Consider the following 19413-nt stretch of genomic DNA (forward strand, 5'->3'; position numbering starts at 1 on the left):
TTTGGCTTGGACAGATTGCTGCTTTAGCAGTATCAGAATAAGTTCTAAGTTTTGTATTTGTTTCTTGTATGAAGTTGCACGGCCACTTTGAACTACAGTTAAATTAGTGTCCATTGCCGCAAAGTATGCAAGTCGCATTTGCCATATCAGCTGTCAGAAGGCCACTTCAGGATTGGTAATGCAGTCAGAATTATGGATATTTTAAAATGGGCTCCAAGCAAATCTGTAGGCAGGATATATTTTTTCAACAGTGATGAAAATACATACAATTATTGAAATGATTCACTAAAAAACAAAAGAAAAAAAACTGTAGCATAAAAAAACCTCTTCAGATTAAATGCCAGATTTGATTTTTAGTAGGTATTAGAAATGTGATTACATCCAACTAATACTTCTGTGTGGTGAAATACACAATCTCTTATGTATTTTGTGCACCTTCGAAGGGTTCCTCAAAGGAAATAACTTGCTGCCTGTGTGACATTTTGAAGCAGCTTTTTCAGACTATATGAGTTGTTTCTGTTGCACTCACCAAACACATACATGTGCACATGAGCTCAACAACCTGTATTGTCACCAAAACAGTACTGTAAGACTTTCTACTTTCGGCTTGCTCTTTATTGACATGTATTCCTTTATTATCTAATATTTTGTAGGAACAACACATATGTTTATCAGTCACTGGTAGTGTTTATATTTCAATTTAATATATACATACTTTGCACAGCAGTATAAACAATAATGTATGAGTAGGTCCGTGGGTTGTATATTTTTCAAAATGAACACATAACATCGGATTGCATGCTACACATTCAACTCATGGGCTCATTTACTGAAAGTCTTATTTTAATAGAACACACATTTCCTGGTAAAGGTCTCTTTCCAAGTTGAAGATGTGTTACTTGATGTTTCCACTGGAGTGCACTCTGGAGTCAGGATGAGAAATGTCCACTGGTTAATGAACGTGGTGACACCGGCTAATTGGCTGGTGTCATTTATTCCTGCAGAGCTTCATTTCTTTTCATTCGCAATCCTGCTGCGAGGGCTTATTGATTCTTACTGATGAGGTCTTGAGTTGTTGAGGTCCTGGGTTCTCCTTTGCTCTGGATTAGCCATGTTGAATACTAAAATAGAAAACAGAAAGACGACAAAAGGTTTCTCTATTCATCATAATGTATCATAAAAAATAAATGAATAGAAACAAAACTGTCACTGGATGAACATAATTTATTTTGGGGCATACATTTCCATTTATGGCACAGTTTCAAAGTGAACTATGTTGTCTGAGAAGGGATGTTCAAAACCTTGGAAGAAGTGCTCAGAGGCTCCTTTATCTAGGTTAATAGAGGAGTTGCTGTTAATAAACTGAGGTAGTTTTAAAGCTACACCGTCTATTATACAGAGCCTGATTTCAATGTAAGGTCAGGAGAAAATAGTTTTAATTTAAAGTCATATTTGACTAAAATAGAGCTATGGCTACAGAGCAAAACATCCCGCAGTGAAAAACAATGTTTTATAACAATTTTATCTCGATGGTGACGTCTTACATTCTTTTGCTGCACAGATAGATCAGTTGCATAATATTTGGTTGTAAAGAACTGCAGTATTTTATTATCGCAAGTACAGCAAAAAAAAAAAAAAAAAAAACATGTTTTTTTTCTCTCTTGGTCCTCTGGCACAATATAGTCAGCTAACTTTTTGTCACTATGTTTATATCATAACTGCAAGTAAACCATGCAAAAAAAATACAGTTGCAATCATCCCATCAGGAAAGTGTTATTTCAAGGTGAGATGTTTCTTTGCCGTTCCTTTGTAGAGTTTGGCTGTATGACAAGGGTTGTTGAGCTTCTTAAAGGTGAATGCCCACCCCGGTCGTTTTCTTCCAGGATTGCCCTATATTTAGCAACTTTCCTTTGTCCCTCAACTCTGACAGGCTTCCATGTCCCTGCTGCATTGTTTCATTGTGGGGATGTCCAGGCTAATGTGGAGTGTTCATTTTCCAGTACATACTCTGTAGCCATTTGAGTACAAGCCGACAAGCTGAATTTGGGTTTCGTCTGACCAGAGCACCTGCTTTTACATGTTTACTTTGTCTCCTATGTGGCTTGTGGCAAACATTACGTTTGACTTTGTCTGGCTTGCTTTCAATAAAGTTCAGGTTTGTGGCGACACAACAAAAAGCTGTGCTACTGACACCAGCGTATAGCTGTTGATCTAAGCAGCTTCAGTTTCTTTGAGCCTTTTAGTTTCAGACTAATGAAGTTCTTGTCGGGGTTCAAATTTCAAATAATTGATTGAGCAATGATCAATGAGATGTTCAAAGTGTAAGAGATTGTTTTATAACCCAACCCCACTTTTTAAATTTCTCCATAACTTCATCCCTACATTGGTGTGTTTCTTGGTCTTTGTGATGCTCTCTTCACTAAAGTTATCTAACAAAGTGGTCATCAACCATGGTCCCCAGGGCCCTCTGGCCCTTCATGTTTTGCTTGTGTCTTTGCTCAGTCAGAATTGATTTAAATGACTGCTTTACCTCCACAATGTGCCATCAGGATATTACTAATTCCAATGAATCAGATGGCAACAGGGAAACAGTTAAAACATGCAGAACTCTAAGAACCTAGTCTGAAGCCATGATTCTCAACCAAAGAGAGGTGGACTACTTCCTCTTAGCGGGGGAGTCATTCAAGTATCTTAGGGAATCACTGAGTACTGGTAGGAAGGAACTGGAGATGGAAAAGACCCTCAGGAATTACACGTCTGCTGTAGTGCTCCAGTTTGTTGTGCTGAAGAGAGAGATGAGTCGAAAAGCTAGCTTTTTATTCAAATGTCTGTCTTCATTCCAACCTATGGTCATGAGGTAAGGATGGCCAAAAAAAAAAAAAGTACCTGAACTCTGAAAAACCCTTAAGCCTGGTTCGCACTGCAGGATTTTAATATTGTCGATTTTCAAAACTTGAGACGCCACACAATTAACTTGTGTTGATCTCTCATATACAGTTTTAACAGAATGCATCAAATATTTGTTGCAGTGAAACAAAAAAGCTAAAATGTTCAACTGTTGAAATATTAAAAAAAGGGTTTACTATTTACTTGTGGAGATGTTTGCTTGTTAAAAGCTTTAGCATTTTATGAAATGTCCTTTGGTAAACAATAGAAACATAACAAAAACTCTTGAAAGGTGTTGAAACCACAAGACACAAAAGTTGTTATTGCAAAATGTTTAGCAACCAGTATATAAAATATTCATACACTTTTCTATTCTTCTTTTGCTTGTTTTTTGTTTCTATCTATCTATCTATCTATCTATCTATCTATCTATCTATCTATCTATCTATCTATCTATCTATCTATCTATCTATCTACACTATATTTAATACACTCAAACATGCAGAAAATCGAAGGGAAAACGTCATTTTCGTGTTTATAACTTGGTTATTTAAGAAACCCATTGTGGCTTTACTAATTTGCTCTCCCCAAACTTCTCATAATATCTTTGCAGGGGAAATGAGAGCAAGCAATGAAACTGGACAAGTGCTGAAAGCAAACCTCTTGGCCTAATACGTATTTTGCCATATGGCCTAGTGCACCGTGGATGACACAGCAAGGATCTGTGTCACAGTTCATTTTTTCTGGGCAAGATATGGCCTGCGGGGGCTATAGTGATGTCAGTATGTGGCATATATCTACTTACATGTGGCATTATGGTTGGTTCTGGTGCGGCACTGAATATGTGGGGGTTTATAACATCTCCGTTGGCCTCTGTTTGCTGCTCTCTTTCATCAGGCTGACTGACGCTGGATCAGGGGTGTACGCTGAGCACAGGCTCGTTACAGCCTTGGCTCAATTAATGCAAAGAAATAACACACACATCTTTAGAAAAGTGAATGAACTTCGTATTTCAGAGAATGACATAAGGAACAAAGCTAATCTAAGTGTTTTAGCGCTCATTTAATTTAAATACACAACGTTCCAAAAGCCGAATATCAAATTACCCGTGAATGCCACTGACATCTGTGGTAGCCGTCCCATTTGTGGAGTGAGTGGTTGGAGCGGCTCCTATGCTGCTCATTTCTTCGAGCATGACGTTTTGAGCTGTCACTGCCGCTGTGCAGGTGGCAGAGGTGTGACCACACAGCAGCGTCACCTCTGTGAGCTGCTTTCTTGCTAAGAGTTGAAAGAGGACAAACAAGTTATTCGTAGGAGGCAAATATGGTGAAAGACATGCAGCATAATCTGGTTAGAGAATGATTTGGCCCATTTAAGAGTGCCAAAATGGTTGCATCACCTGTGGTAAAAGTGGGAGAAGATTGCTGACTTCTCCAGCCACTCTGAGCATGGAGCCGACATCTCAGTAGATGGGCATAGGCTGACCGGAAGTCCCTGTTCAGGGCTCCGTAGATGACAGGGTTGAGGGCTGAGTTGGCGTACCCCAACCACAAAACAATAGGAAATTCTGGTACTATGCCGGGGTCTGGATGCTCCTTTAGACCCAGCACTGTGAATAATATGAAATAAGGCAACCAGCAGACAACAAAAGCCCCGATCACAGCTGCCAATGTCAGTGTGGCTTTGTGGTCTCGCAGTGCCACGGCTGTAACACCAGACGCCAGAGTCGTACTGGTGGAGGGGCTGTTCCTGCAGTTGTAGCTGGTGATGCAAATAGGCCGGGTGCTGATGATACGCTTGGCCTGCGCCCGAGCTATGCGGAGTATCTGAAGGTAGGTCCAGCACATAGCCAACAGAGGCAGATAGAAGGTGAGAAGAGAGTCTGTGAGTACATAAGGCCGGTTCAGTTCGAAGCGACATCTCCTCTCGGACGCCCACGGCCCGTGATTCTGCACCGTCCCGTTAACCGTGTTCCATCCCATTTGAATTGGCAAGAAAGACACGGCCACTGAAACCGTCCAGACGCTCACCAGGGCCACAGCAACTCTCCATGGCAACACCAGGGAGGTGTACCTCAGAGGCATGGTCACCGCCATGTAGCGGTCCACGCTTATAGCCAGCAGCGTCAGTATAGAGGCCGTGCACAGCATGACATCCATGGAGATGTAGAAGTTGCAGAAGACGGGGCCGAGTGGCCACTCGTCGCTGAGCTGGAGGAGGGCGGAGAACGGGAGGACCAAGAGGCCGAGCAGGAGGTCTGTCACCGCCAGCGACACAATGAAGCAGTTAGTGAGGCAGCGGAGGCGTCGTGAGGCGCAGACAGCTAGACACACCAGCACATTACCACCCACAGTCAGCAGGATGAGGAGGGACAGGATGACACCCAGCATCACTTTTGACAACATTATTACTGGTGCTTGACGGGAGACAACCTAAAGTCAGTGCTGTTGAGGCTGCTGGTGAACCATCGATTTATGCTTTGCCTTTAATCTGATGAAAGATGCTCGCTGCTTAAGAAGCGGACACATTTTACAAGCCTCAAGCTGACGGTATAATTTAAAAAATGTTCCGCTGATGTTCAGGGGCTCCGTGTTCCAAAAGGATCTTTAAAATATGCTGTCCATTCAGCTTCTCCCTCCAAGTACGTGCTTATTCTCCTGATAAAACCCCTAAAGGTTCTGACTCTCTGGTTTCATGACTGCTGTCTTTGCAAACATTTTCATCCAAGAGCAAAGCAAGGTAGTCAGCTTTCCCTCCTAGACAAGCACTGTGACTTAGAGGCGCAACCTTTTGCGTTCTGCCGGCTGGCTCTCAGTGTTCGCTTCAATGCCATTTTCTGTAGATGTAGTGACACCTAGTGGACAAGGATAATAAGTACAGTTAGCAAGAGCAGTAGGTTTCTTTGAATCCATTAAGAAATGCAAACTGCATGGAGATTTTTTTTTTGTTCACCATGCAACAAAACACCTATAAATCTGAATCTATATGAACTGGATAAAACGTAACACATTACTCCTAAAATTACACAAAAATATAGAAAATCAAGAAAAAAGAATGCATTTATAGAGGGTAATGGGGATAAAATGTGACAATATGTTTCCCTCTGTATATTAAAGCGAAAAAGTTTCACAGCATTTAGTGACCATCAAAGTAGAAAATGCATTACCTCTGAAGGGAAAGCGGGACAGATCAAATACGAAGGGCTCGCTAGAGGGTAAAGGAAGAAGAGGAAAAAGGAATCAGAGAAATGTTAAATAATTTGACCAGTTTGCGGTCACCCCAGGTTCTTTTTATGAATAATGTGGTCTTACTATTGTAGACTTCTGTTGTAATAAAAAGACTCTTGAAACTGTAACTATATTTTACCATATTTAATCTAAAAGGCCTGCGATAGACTGCGACCTGTCCAGGGTGAACCCCGCCTCTCACCCATTGACAGCTGAAGATAGGCACCAGCACCCCTCGCAACCCCACAAGGGATAAACGTGTTAGAAAATGGATGGATGGATAATCTAACAGGCAGAAGGATGTTTACAGCTTCAGTTCTGGGTTCTCATAAACAACAACGCTAAGAGCAGATTTCCGGACGTCCGAGAGCCCCGTTCATTCCTCCCACAGACATTAAGTAGGACTCATTGTGTCCACCCATTCAGGGGCGTGCCCAGTATGATATCAGTGTTCCTGTCATCACATTGGTGGAGAAGATCTCACTATAACGTAGACGTGTCCAGGCTGACACCTCTTCCCCTGATCGGTCATTCTGTCCAATCTCAGTATGTCAGACTCTGTGCCTCCAGAGTCCGTTTATCTGTAATTTCCATTTTAACCAACTTTGCAGTCCAGTCTCTGTAATCTCATAATCTCAAACAGAACCAGCATTTAATTTAAAGAAAAGAAAAACCCAGAGAAGGCTGTCACATACAAGAATGACTGATAAAATAGTATGAACAATAGTCAGAAAGGCTTTTAAATGAAAATCTACAGCATTGTCTGGAAAAAAAAATGCGGAGGCAGCGTGATAATCATTGAATGCTATGCATCCACGCATTCAGTGATGCTGGGTCAACAAAGGGTTTATTGAGAATTTGATAAGGTGGGAGCGATTGAATGAAGTGTGGAGTGTACCTGCACGTCAGCTATAAATAAACTAAATCTAACACCTTAGATTGCTTTTGCCTTACTGATGAGAAAACAAAAGACACACAGCTATGTGTGAAGAGGTTTGTTGATTCTAAAGTCTGTTATCAAAACCTAAAAAAAGTAGTGACTAATGAATTGGCTGGCTTAACATAAGCAAGTTTTATGTGTTATCCGAACCATCACTAAATTCATTCACTATCATAACGTACGCCTTTCTTTTTATCCACGTTTAAGCTGGGAATTTTAGCACTGGGAACAGTTCAACAAAATAAGATTGTCAATGCTAGGTCTCAGAGTCTACTCAGAAGCATGCATGCATTTGTTATCATATTCTATGTTCCAGGTATCTTGATTTCTGCCTAGAGTCTAGGAAATGCATTCATGCTCACACATTTTTGTACATTCTCCCAAGTCATAGGAGCGTAAGAGAGGCTCTATTTGTCCTCCACCTGAACTTCAAAATCTCAACTAAAACACCACAAAGTCTGTATTCCTGATTAATTTCAAAACAAGGTCTGGTGCTTGTTTAACTTACTTCTAGAGAGAGATAACTTCCGATCCTAATTTTGTTTTATTGTTTATCAGTTCTCTCTTTGTTTAATAATCTTTGGAGACTTCATGTTGCATTTTTCATTCTATTTCAGTAATTGAGACCTATGAGAAGGTCTGCTTACTGCTCATGAACAAATTGTTGTTTGTTCTTTCTCATCATTCATCTGTCACTGTTTGACCATTGAGACAGGGCTTAAAGAGTCAGTGTGGACACTCAGCATCTTCAGAATGATTATAAGATTGTCTGCACAAACTCAAACCTCTGTTTTTATCTTTATGCGTTTCACTATAAGCAAGTAACAGCTTCCATCTTACCACTCTTTTTACCAATATTTCTTTAGATTAGAGGCTAACAGTTGTCATGTGTCATACTTTAATTTGAACTACGTAGGGTTGAGGGAGGGAGGAAATCAGTCTTCGCTATGAGTGGTGAGGTCAGATTATTGTAGAGCTAACATATTTCACAAAAATACTTGCATGTAATACTTCCCATAGCTATAGTTTTATGGATTGATTCCAATCCTGATGTTCTTGCAGCGCGGCAAAACTAATGGCCACCTCATCAGCAGGCTGACAGCTTAGAAAACAAGAGCTATGGGAGGTTTAAATAACTACTTTTCAAACTTCCTGTTCTAGCTAGTAGCTGCGTCGCAATGCTAAAACTAGCTTGCATGTTATAAGGAGTCAAAATGGTGCTGGGGATTCAGTTTCAGGTGCGTTTTAACATTTCTTCTCTTCCAAAAGCTGTGTATTTTTAGATGTACAATTTTGCTTATAAAAATCAATTTATATTGCCTGCATGGAGTGCAATAAAAAAAGGGTTGACTGACTTAACACCTACTTTCATATTACTTCAGCCTCTGTGTCTACTCTCTTTGTCTTGGGCCCACTTTGATCTAATACATCAGGTTTGTGTTGCTGATGAAAATTCTTTCTCATTCATCAAATTGTCTATAAACTTTTTTGTTAATTTGATTACGTCCCCTGCATTCAGTGAAACTTAGTCTATGCTAACTTCCAAGTACTTTCCGTTCTCTGCATGCGTGCTCCCGATGCTGCGCGCTCCTGTTGGCATCAATCAAAAAAGACTCCCTGCCGTGACATTAATCACCCGCTCTTTACCTCAGATATTTGTTCCTCTCTTGTGGTTATTAAGAATTGATGGATGGGGCTAGATATTTTTTCCATTAACGTTAGCTAAATGTGTCACACTTGAACACAAGGAGAATTTGAAGCATGCCTCAGAGTGAAAATCAAGCATTTATCTTTCCTTATCATTCTGTAAATACAAATTGACATCAGGATGTGGTATCAGGGCTACCATTATACAGTCCACTTAAAACACTTGATGCTTTCTACCCTTGAATGACCCATTAGCTCAGTGTTGTGTTGGTTTCTATTGTATAAAAAAATGTACTGTATTATTTGGAGCTATTACTCTACATAAATGTTACCTTCACTGGCCACTTTATTCAGTCTCCTTGCTAGTAACAGGTTGGACCTCCTTCTGTCCTTTAGAGCTGCTTTCATTTGTGTTGGTATAGATCAGGGGTCACCAACGTTTTTGAAAATGAGAGCTACTTCATTGGTACTGTGACACATTAAGGGCTACCAGTACTGATCTTTGAATTAGAAGAGTCAATAAACATATTTGCAATGCTCCTTTTTTATGTTGCTATAAATGCAAGAGTGATTACAAAAGTACAATTTTAGAAGCATCTCACTGGAGGGTTGTGCTAGTTTTAGAACGGGCTTCCACCCCTGGTATAGACACAACAAGGTATTAGGAATTGTCCTTGGAGATTCTCATCCTTTTTGGCATGATAGCATCACATGGTTGCCTCAGATATGTTCACATCTACGATGTGAAAGTCCCATTTAACCACGTCCCAAAGTTTCTGTATTGGATCAAGTCCTGCCACCCGTGGAGGCCACTTGAGAGTAAAGTCATTGTCATGTTCAAGAAACTTGTTTGAGATGATTTGAGCTTTGTGACAAGGTCATTAGAATCTGGGCAAGCAAGGGTCGTAAAGGGACGGACATAATTAGCAAAAACACATAGAAGCCGTGGTGTTTAAATTATGCTTAGATAGAACTAAGGGGACGGAGGTATGCAAAGAAAATATCACCATACAATTACATTCCCAGAACTAATCTGAACTGTTAATGCAAGGAAGAATGGATCCATGCTTTTGTGTTCACTAAATTCTGCCCTGAACCGTGATTTCAGCGCTTCACTTTAATAGCTGTCAGGGTTCCAGTTTCATTCGTATTTGTCCCTTTTTATATTTGTTTCCCTGTAGTCTATTAGTTTTCCCTTTTCTGGTCATTTTTACCCATTAGTTCAGTTAAATGGTACTAGCTAAGGTAACTATTTTCTAGACTTATCTGAACTGGAGTTGAAGTTTCTTGTTTACAACTTATTTTCTATTTTGGAAAGAAGTTTATTTGTGTTTATTTTGTACTACTTGTCTGAAGGGCTTGCTCTTTGAGAACACCAGAACACAAATTCACTCCATCTGTTCTGTTATTGTCCTGTGATAGAGTGACGACTTCTCCAGGCTGTACCCCGCCTTTCTGCCCAATGACTGCTGGAGATTGGTACCAGCGCCCCCGAGATGCTGCTCTGGTAAGCAGGTATAGACAACTGATGGATGCATCTGTTGTTCCGTAATGCCAGACCTCACCAGGCAGGTATTTAGAAAACAATTACTGACTGTTTGGCTATTAATTGCTGGAAGTCGGAAGGTGCTCCGATTTCTTAATTTTGATCAAAATTAGTAACTTTTTAATAATTGCCTCTGGCACTCAGGTTTGGCCTGACTGCGAAATACTTATTATTGTACAACAATCAGCAAGGCATTTTATTCAACCTTTGAAAATTTTCTTCTTTTCTGACCATTTTCTGTGAATCTAAGGTCGTTTTGTGTGTGTATAACTCATTACATCAGCAGTCTCTGAATCACCCCGACCAGCGAGTCTGGCACTCACAATCATGCCATGTCCAAAATCACTTAGATCCCCTTTTCCCCCATTCAGCTGCTTGGTTTGAAGTCTATTAAATTGCTCTCATGTTATTTTTTTAAACAATTTGTGTTCACAAGCAATTGCTCAAGCATAGATAAATAAAGTAGATGGTTTTGGCCTTTTGTCACCAAAACTGCTCAACTATGGTCAGTATATAGTAAGCCCAGAGAAAACTTGAATTAAGGCCGAATTAAGTTTTACGTTTTTGACTCTGTGAACTTCCTAATCCTAGAAGGCACGTAAAAGTAATCTTTGCCTGGTAGAATAAAGCTGTCCATTGGAGAGTATGTCTGAGTCAGTAATTGGTGGGTAATGCTTTTATTTTCGTTTCCTTTAACAAATTTATGAATTTGCGTTCAGGTGATTTAATTCACGCAGCAGCACAGTATTCTACATCGTATGGAAAGGGACCGCTATCTAACTTTTTTACTCAGATATGGCTCTTATTATAAATTCTAAGCACTATTTGCATACTCTTCAGAAAGTGTGCAATCAACTGATTTCATGGAGAAGAAAAGGTGTTGAAACATTCTGTCTTTATGTAATCTGTGTGCATCCTGAGCCGGTGTCCGTCTCATCAAACATGTCATTAAGCTAACACACGATGACAATAAAGATTCGTGAATATACTTGGTAAAGAAAAAACATAGATGGACATTGACTTAACATGAGGACGAGAAGAAAGAGACTAAAATAGCATCTCAACAGCATACATTTACGGCTACAGAAATCTTTACTCTAACTTTTAGATTTCTGGGAGTGGACGAAGTTTTGAACGTCATCCAGAGCAAACACTGATAGTCCAGCAGCCCACCAGAGCAGGAGGAGCGCCTCGCAAAAAAACGGAAATAAAGACTGGAACATTTGAGATAAGAGAATTCAGGACTAATAAGTCTGAAATTCCACCAGTCTTTATCATTAAAATATGTCATTGTGAGGGCACTTTCAAAGTTTATTGCTCAAAACGCACAGACAGAAAGCAGGAGCTACAACGTTGGGACCTGTAAAATTCTCACCGAGTATGTAAGATACTTACTGAATATCTTACATGCAAGACCATATTAAATCTTATAGCAATTTACATGATAAGGTTAAAATATTGATTAGAATGCACAGTGTATGTCCCGTGCTATAGTATCTAATTGACTGTTTCTATTTTCTCTTTAGTGTATGTGAGCATTCAGTATTTATTCAGTTTATGATCCAGGCCAGATTTGTTTTAATGGAGCTTAATAATAGTCTGTCTTTGCCGGACAGTCGTTGGAATGTGTTGTCTGCAAGTCTAAGAGAACGATGCGCAAGTCTTGCCTTCATTATATTCAGTGACATGCCCCTGTCAGATGTGCTTCATTAAAACTAAAATCAAGCGAGCCATGCTGAGACATTGTCCCTGCGCTGAAAAAGAAGGAAAAGCTGATCACTCATTTACACCGTGCTGTTTGAAACCTGGCCATCTGCTTTTTCTCAGACACGTCTCATTATGGTTGTCCCTAATAGTAAAACAGCCGCGGCTGTCACTGCATCTTTATTCATCATCGCACCCAGGCACGCATGGTCACGGTGGCCCAGACGGACACTCCTGCACAACCAGCACCATATGTTGGGGTAATGGGTTTTAAAGATTGTAATGGGCTGGAAATGACTGTGGAGTGCTCTGTTTTTCTGAAGACACAAAGGCTGTGAGGCTTTCAGAGGGTTTCTGAGTAAGACTGTTTCCTGTTCTCACACCTCTGTGTGTTTTTAGTTTTAAAATCTTCTCATAGGTCTGCTTACTGAACCTGCGGTCAATTATTAGATGGACACTGACACCTGAAACTGTTTCCAGGCTGATTCCCCTACGGGAACAAAGTCTTGTTTTATCTGTCAGTAACTGCTGAAGCTTTAAGGGCCTATATTCTCCCAAATCAATCTTTCTCATGCAGTTAGATGATGTATCAGCAAATGTGACCCTGTCCATTTAATGGCAATGTTCACACATGCAACAACCCTGACCACATCCTACCATGCTAAAAAGCTAAATTGCTTTTTAGCAATAATTAAGTTTCTTTTTTTAACACATTAAATTGAGAAAATATTTAAGGTTTTAACATGTGTTTGTAACCAGGACAAAATTAGTTTCCTGTTCTTTACACATTGCCCAAATTTAACTATGGTAATTGTGGTAGATGCATTACTGAATAGCACACATGTCACTATTACCTCAAACAGTTTATGGTTCAACTTGAAAGTTTAAACTCTCTATTAATATATCAAAAAGATTGAATTACTGAACATGAAGCCACTTTAAAAATGAACACTTTGAATTTATGGTGGATTTTGGTTGATCCACACTGGGTCAAAAGTTTATATAATAATATTTATTCTTTTCAAAGAGGAACATTGAAGCTTTCAGCATTGGAAAAAATAATTACTGCTCTTACATCTGTCTGTGTTTTAAAAAGGTTTGATTTACAAACTGCCTCTCATTGTAGCAGGTCGGTAATCTCTGTTTTTCAGGCTCAAACATATGTTTCATCAACCAGAATCTATATCTGCAAGCTTCAATAGTAAAAATAAATGAGGGTTATAAAAATAAGTGGACTTTTTAGAAAAGAATTGGAATTCCATGTTTCAAATTTATTTAAATCCATCCTGATTTATTTATATATATATATATATATATATATATATATATATATATATATATATATATATATATATATATATATATATATATATATATATTCACCTTATTTTGATTTCATCATGGAAAAAATATACAGAAACCAATCCCCTTCGGTTACTTATAGAATAATTTGCTATTTTGCAAAACTAAGAGGAATCTCATATTTTAAGCACTAAATTCTAGTTGCTTGTTGATGGCTTCCTTTAGTTTTTGCCTTTCCCCCAAGAAAAATATGCAAATGAGCCCAACAGGTTTTATTCAGCTTTATGGAGGCCCCTGCAGCTTAGAAAGTCTCTGGTGAAAAGAGCCCAATTTTGCGTATGATGAAAGGCGAGCACGAAAAAAGAAGAAAAAAAAGAAACAAAATCCTGCGGGAGCGACGCTTTAGATCATATGATCTGAAATCTGAAATGTGTAATGGGGTTATTTATCATTCCTCTAGGATTTGTTGTTTAATTCTTGAGGTTTTGAGCACACCAGATGTACATCTATTGACTTTTTTGTTCACCATCCTGATTGGGATTCATGAAATTAGCATCAAAGCAAAACTCTAAGATGTTACCAGAGCGATCACATCTTGTGCCAGAAATGCAGACTAATTTCTCTGAACATGTTTGTGTGGAGATAAGAAAATGGTAGTTAATTTCACACTTTGCTGAGTTGTCAGTCGATTGGGAAATCAACCTTTCCTTGAAGATCATCCTCACAAAACATGAAAACAACTTTTTTTTCTTTTAAATCATTCACTGTACAATTTCATTTCCTGGAGACATTGCGACTGCCCAGGAGTGTCCTCAAAACAAAATGTTTTCTGCCATATTGGTCTATTAAAATGTTTACATGGTAGTTTACTTTTGAGCATGATGAGAAGAAAGACACACATGTAAACTATGAATAAACAGATCTAAGACTGAAAAAGGGGATCTGAAAACCACTACACTTGGTAAAACAATAGTTCAGATAAGACATTTATAGGAATTGATTAACTTGCTTCAGTAAGTAATTATTTTCTGTTATTTTTTTATTACTGAAAAGCTTTATATTGAAATTAGTATAGTGCACTCAATTATCTGAATGCTGTATTTATCTTAATGAATTAATGAAACAGGAGGCTCCTTTGCTTCTATAAACTGTCTGTAGCAATGTGTGTGTGACTCTTACAGTGCGCGTGTGTGTGTGTGTGAAGGTTTGTGCTTGTTTGTGTGCACACATCTGTCTGCTTGTCTTTTTTTTTTTTTTTTTTGCTTGCTCCTTGACAGAAGGACAGATATAAACGCCGGAGAAGAGAAAAGGTCTGGGATAGGGTGTTGCTTGGTAACCGTTGTGTCTACTACCCAGCCGAGGGAAACTCTGGAAGTGAGAAATTGAAGCACACTGAGCGATGCGGGTCTTATCGGAGACCGAGAGGGGGATCTAACAAATCAAATATTAATGCACAATAACAGCAAGTATTTGCCACACACACACACCCGGGGACACATACAGTAGGTGCGCTAACAAGTGCAGGTCAGGTAGGGATAATTGATCGGCTTCAGAGTGGCAGGCTTGCTGCACTTCTATTATTCCAACAATGCAGCTGTGCAGAAAGCTCATGGTAAAACATTCATTGAGGGGGGAAAAAAAAAAGCACGTGGCTCTTCTATCTTCCGGTTTTCTGTTGAACCTTGTGTTTACGTTTGTTTTTCCAGCTCTTTTTAAAGAGATGCTTCCTCTAAGGGGCTTGGCTTGACGTGACGCTCTCTGACTGTGTCATGAGATTAAGCCGCATCGTCTCAACATTGGACTGGTTCACTGTGCATATTTGCTTTTCTTGGTGAGAGCGATTAAGTCTCCACTTTCAGACATGAAATTCAAGTTCTAATGACTTCCCTGCAATAAATGTTTATTCAGCGCAGTGGAGGAATATGGCCATGGAATAAAGTTTTGAATTAGTCCTTCAAAATAATAAAAGAGGGAAAACAGGACAACCCTTAACCTTTCCTTATGGTTACCTTGACACATACAGCGTCTGTGCATGTCGAGATGTTTACCATTGAAGGTTCCTCTTTTTGCTTCACGTCTATAGAAGTATGTATTTACAGTATAGATAGAAATAACGTGACATATATGGCTACTCTAGAGGTTTAATACATGAAAAAAAATCAATAAAGGTGGAGATGTGTTTTCTTGTAAATTTAAAATGGCCATAGACAACATTTGAACCTTCAACCTGACGTTTTCCCCAAATCTTAGTGAGTTATTTTTTAAATGAAACCTGAGCAAACATGTAATATAATTTAAACTATAAAGCTAGGCATGAATAGTCCAACATGGGCATGAGTATATGTTTGAGTTCTTTCTGTCTTTCAGTAAAGACGCAAAAGGTTTGCTTTAACCCCTCACTTTTCCTATCTGAATATTTGTTTCATTCTGCTACATTTTTCAAACATATATGTCTAAAGGAGAGGCTAAAATTCAGACCAGAAGATTCATTAGAAGAACAGGTAGAATATTGTAATATTCTGATCACACCACCCTCTTTTGTAGATGTCTACATCCTGTTCTCTTCAATTTATCCAAATTATTACACATAACACTTTTAAAGCACAAATGTAACCCAAAGTGCCTAACAAAACAAGATAAACAAAATTGGTATTATAAAAGGTATAAAATAAAACAGACAATCTTGCTAAGATGATTTGCTTTTTCACCTCAGGTTCACAAATGCATATGTGTGGATTACAATTCATAGCACGTAATTTCTGAGTAAAGACGCGTCAAACTAACCACAAATTCTGCTTCTCTAAATGGACATTTCCTTGCATCTGCATTTGAGAGCAAATACATGTGAGAAGGCTCTTGAATCACATATCAAGTCAAACGTGCCGTCATTATTGTGGACACAGTTTAAAAAAAAGAATAAAACACACCCTTCAGGGATATTAAATAGAATCAATTGTGGAAATGTCGAAATACAGTTCTGTTAATAAGCCAAGAAAATACTTGACAAAGCCTACTTATGCAGTAACACAGAAAAGGAAAGGTTGAAAAATAGAAAAGCAACAGCAGTACAGTCATCTCCTCCCTCAGGTCATTTAGACCTAATAACACATCATACGTAAAATAAGCGGCAAACATGAATATCTAAACTCACCTCAGGGCTTCTTGTCTCTCGCTGTGCTGATGTTCCTGCTACTCAGCTGCTCTCCCAGAGAGAACCACAGTGTGTCTCACCGAGAGTGTGTGCAGCGACGGCTTGAGGAAGTGAGAGAGGAGAGAGAGCGAGCGAGGAAGGTCTCTCTCTCTTTCTCTCTCTCTCTCTCTCTCTCTCTCTCTCTCTCTCTCTCTCTCTCTCTCTCTCTCTCTGTGTCTCTGAGTCTGCACTATTGTTCTGTTTTACACCTCTCTTTGGGCAATTTGCTTTGGTTAGGACTTTAAATAGCTTATTCATTCTCTTGTCATCTCTTCCAACCTGCAGCTGCTACAATTAAGCCGGCTCTCCTGTGAAAAAGAAAAAAGGTTCCTTATTATTATCATCATCACGTTTTATGTCAAGCAACCTGCTACTTTCAAGCCCCAGTGAATGTGCTGGTGAGGAGGTCTATGAGGTTGACATGTTGTAGTAATTCTACCCCCCCCCCCTCGTGTTTATGTTTTAAAACATTTGCAGACATCTGCACTGTAAAATAAATTAATCTTAAAAGAATTTGGATAAATCTTTGAGTTATGTGTCAGTTCTAAGGGAGTGAAGTTAGGTCCTTGAGTTCAGCCCTTTCCTCAACCTTTTTATTTTTCGTGGGCTGAGGTTACCATTGTGACGGGTCTCCTTTTCTTTCCAATGACAATTCATCTTCTCAGCTCGAGGCAAAGTCATTATCATTTCTCTTTTTATTGCCTTTGTCCATTTTTTCCTCTCTCTTCTTATCACTCTGCCAGAGTGGATCCAAACCATTTTATTTCTTCTTTTCTGTCCATGTCTTCAACCCCCCCCCCCCCCCCCCCCCCCCCCACCCCCCAGACATCCTGGCTGAAGCTGAATTAACTAATTCCCTGTTTCGTTTTGTGTCACCCGCCTCTCTTTATGCCTTTATCTTTTTGTCTGGAAGTCACGATAGGCTCTGTATTGAATCTGTCTTTATCTCACTTTTCTTTATCCTCAGATGTTTCCCCACACCTACCAGTTTTCTCTCTTCCTTTCAGAAGATTTTGTTGTAATATCTAATGATATGATGTTTATCTTTTAGGATGATAGATAGATAGATAGATAGATAGATAGATAGATAGATAGATAGATAGATAGATAGATAGATAGATAGATAGATAGATAGATAGATAGATAGATAGATAGATAGATAGATAGATAGATAGATAGATAGATAGATTTTGGACTTTGACTGAGCTGTACTAAAAGATAAATATGAGGAATCATTTGTGGTTATTCGTTAAGTCACAACAATTGTTATAGTTGCTTTGCCTCTGTCAGTAAGTCTTTTGATTATTTGTCCTTTTATTTATCCATTAACTCTGATCAGCGTCCCTGCCCTTGCAAATGGAAAGCCTCTTCAAAGACAGGAGTGAGCATACAGTAAAACATTTTGACTTACTGTAAGCATGGCATCTTCAGGGTGTAAATTGTTAGCTCTCCACCACACAACCAGTTGGATGTATGCAAAAAAAAAAAAATGAAAACATTTAATTTTGGTTTCCTCCTTAGCTTTTCTTTTCACGTGTCCCCAACATGGCTTTTGGCAAACTGCAATCAGGACTGGCTTTCTATCAGCACAGCTTTGTTCTTACCTCTCTTCCATAAAGGCCATATTTGTGGAGTGCATGAATAGTAGCTGTTTTGTTTGTCTCTGGTTTTGATGTCTGCAGTATGGCTACCTGCTAAAGTAGCCATTTATCCAGCTGAGCCACAAGCCAAGAAAAAAAAATCATAATCACTCAGCTCAGTCCTTGAAATTTGCTTTATTGCTTGTTTGCATATGGAGACAATAAGAAAATTGCTATACACTGAATTTGGCAAAAATATCTATACAATCTTATTATACCATTAGACTACCATCAAACAGATCAACCTTAGTTTCAGATTCAGATTCGTACTTTACAGTCTCCAAATGGAAATTTGTTTTCGTAGGCTAATCCAACATTTACAAATATATACAGTACAGTTAAACTGTATTTTAACAAAGCTTTTGTATTATTTCTATGAAGTCATATAACAAAATGTTAGTGTAGCTGCCATCGAAATCAGAATAAATAAATAGATAATAGATTAATAAATATTAGGTTAAAAATATAGAGTCCATAAATACATACATTTCTAGTAAAAATAGCCTAAAATTAAAGGCTTAATTTCATGTATTTCATGTTTATTGTTTGTTTTGATAGGGGGAACCAAAGTTTGCTGCCGCGAGTTGACGGGGTGTTACTTTTGAGAGTTGCTACCTGTTGATTAGTAATATTCTGGACCAAGTTAGCAGACAGATACCTCACTGATTCCTCTGCCTAAGACTGTGCAATTATTAAAGAAGATTGGATAAAGTGCAAAGTGCATTGAAGGACTGAAGATTTCTATTTTTTTCTCAAGGGAAAGCGGCCAATGAGGTACATTTATGTTTTTGTCACTGTTATCTTTGTTTGACTGTGAAGATGTAATGTGACAAATTTCTGTTGAGTCATGTATGTATGGTCACGTTGTTTCTTTGATGTCTTTACACGGAAATTATTTGTTTTTATTTGCTTTTCTGTCTGTATGTCAAACAGTTCTCGTGGCACACTATCACGCTCCTTGTGTGATTAAAGCCCGTAACTTTAAGAACGACTTGGTTTCGTGATTTCGACTTGAGAGGGAATTACAGTTAGTTTCTTACTAAATGGGCCGCATTAGGATGACATGCATTTGATTGCACTGAGGTAGTGGGGGTTAATAAAGGAAAGGCTGACAAAGGCTTAATTAATCCCATAAATGACACAGTTTCTCCCTACTGAGCAGTGGAACCCTGCAGATCCTCCAGAGATACCTTGGGCTTCTCAAGCTTTTCTGGGCAATGACAACTTAACACTATCTCCTGTATTTGGAAATAAGTCATGATTAGGTGGGCTTTTTACCTATTTTATAAACTGTTCTCAAATTTTAAATATTCTATACTTCTATGCACTCA

At 38.8% G+C, this 19413-nt stretch overlaps 1 protein-coding gene across 3 annotated transcripts; it reads right to left on the reverse strand.

Annotated features, from left to right (window-relative positions):
• Window positions 1-617: 617 nt before the first annotated feature.
• On the reverse strand, window positions 618-16493 carry hrh2a (histamine receptor H2a). 3 transcript variants are annotated; one of them, XR_004927922.1, is made up of 6 exons: window positions 16404-16493; window positions 6053-6093; window positions 4286-5740; window positions 3993-4164; window positions 3692-3834; window positions 618-1121 (listed from the first exon to the last, which is right to left on the reverse strand). XR_004927922.1 is itself a non-coding variant. In XM_036127775.1 (5 exons), exons 3-5 carry the CDS (start codon window positions 5289-5291, stop codon window positions 1044-1046), a joined length of 1239 nt encoding a protein of 412 aa, XP_035983668.1. In that variant the 5' UTR covers window positions 5292-5740; window positions 6053-6093; window positions 16404-16493; the 3' UTR covers window positions 618-1043. The 3 variants fall into 3 exon arrangements, 2 of the variants coding, with proteins under 2 accessions (XP_035983668.1, XP_021176888.2); XM_036127775.1 differs by lacking the exon at window positions 3692-3834 and having other exon boundaries at window positions 4010-4164; XM_021321213.2 differs by lacking the exon at window positions 3692-3834 and having other exon boundaries at window positions 1035-1121.
• Between the last annotated feature and the right edge of the window lie 2920 nt (window positions 16494-19413).

This window comes from Fundulus heteroclitus, chromosome 23 (genome assembly GCF_011125445.2).
Source record: "Fundulus heteroclitus isolate FHET01 chromosome 23, MU-UCD_Fhet_4.1, whole genome shotgun sequence".
NCBI lineage: Eukaryota > Metazoa > Chordata > Actinopteri > Cyprinodontiformes > Fundulidae > Fundulus > Fundulus heteroclitus.

Coding starts and splice junctions, on each gene's coding strand:
- hrh2a (XM_036127775.1), bottom strand. CDS start 5,291: ATGTTGTCAAAAGTGATGCTGGGTGTCATCCTGTCCCTCCTCATCCTG. Junction 4,165..4,285: donor TTCTCCCACTTTTACCACAG/GTGATGCAACCA, acceptor TTCAACTCTTAG/CAAGAAAGCAGCTCACAGAG. Junction 1,122..4,009: donor ATGGGACGGCTACCACAGAT/GTCAGTGGCATT, acceptor TTTCTATTTTAG/TATTCAACATGGCTAATCCA.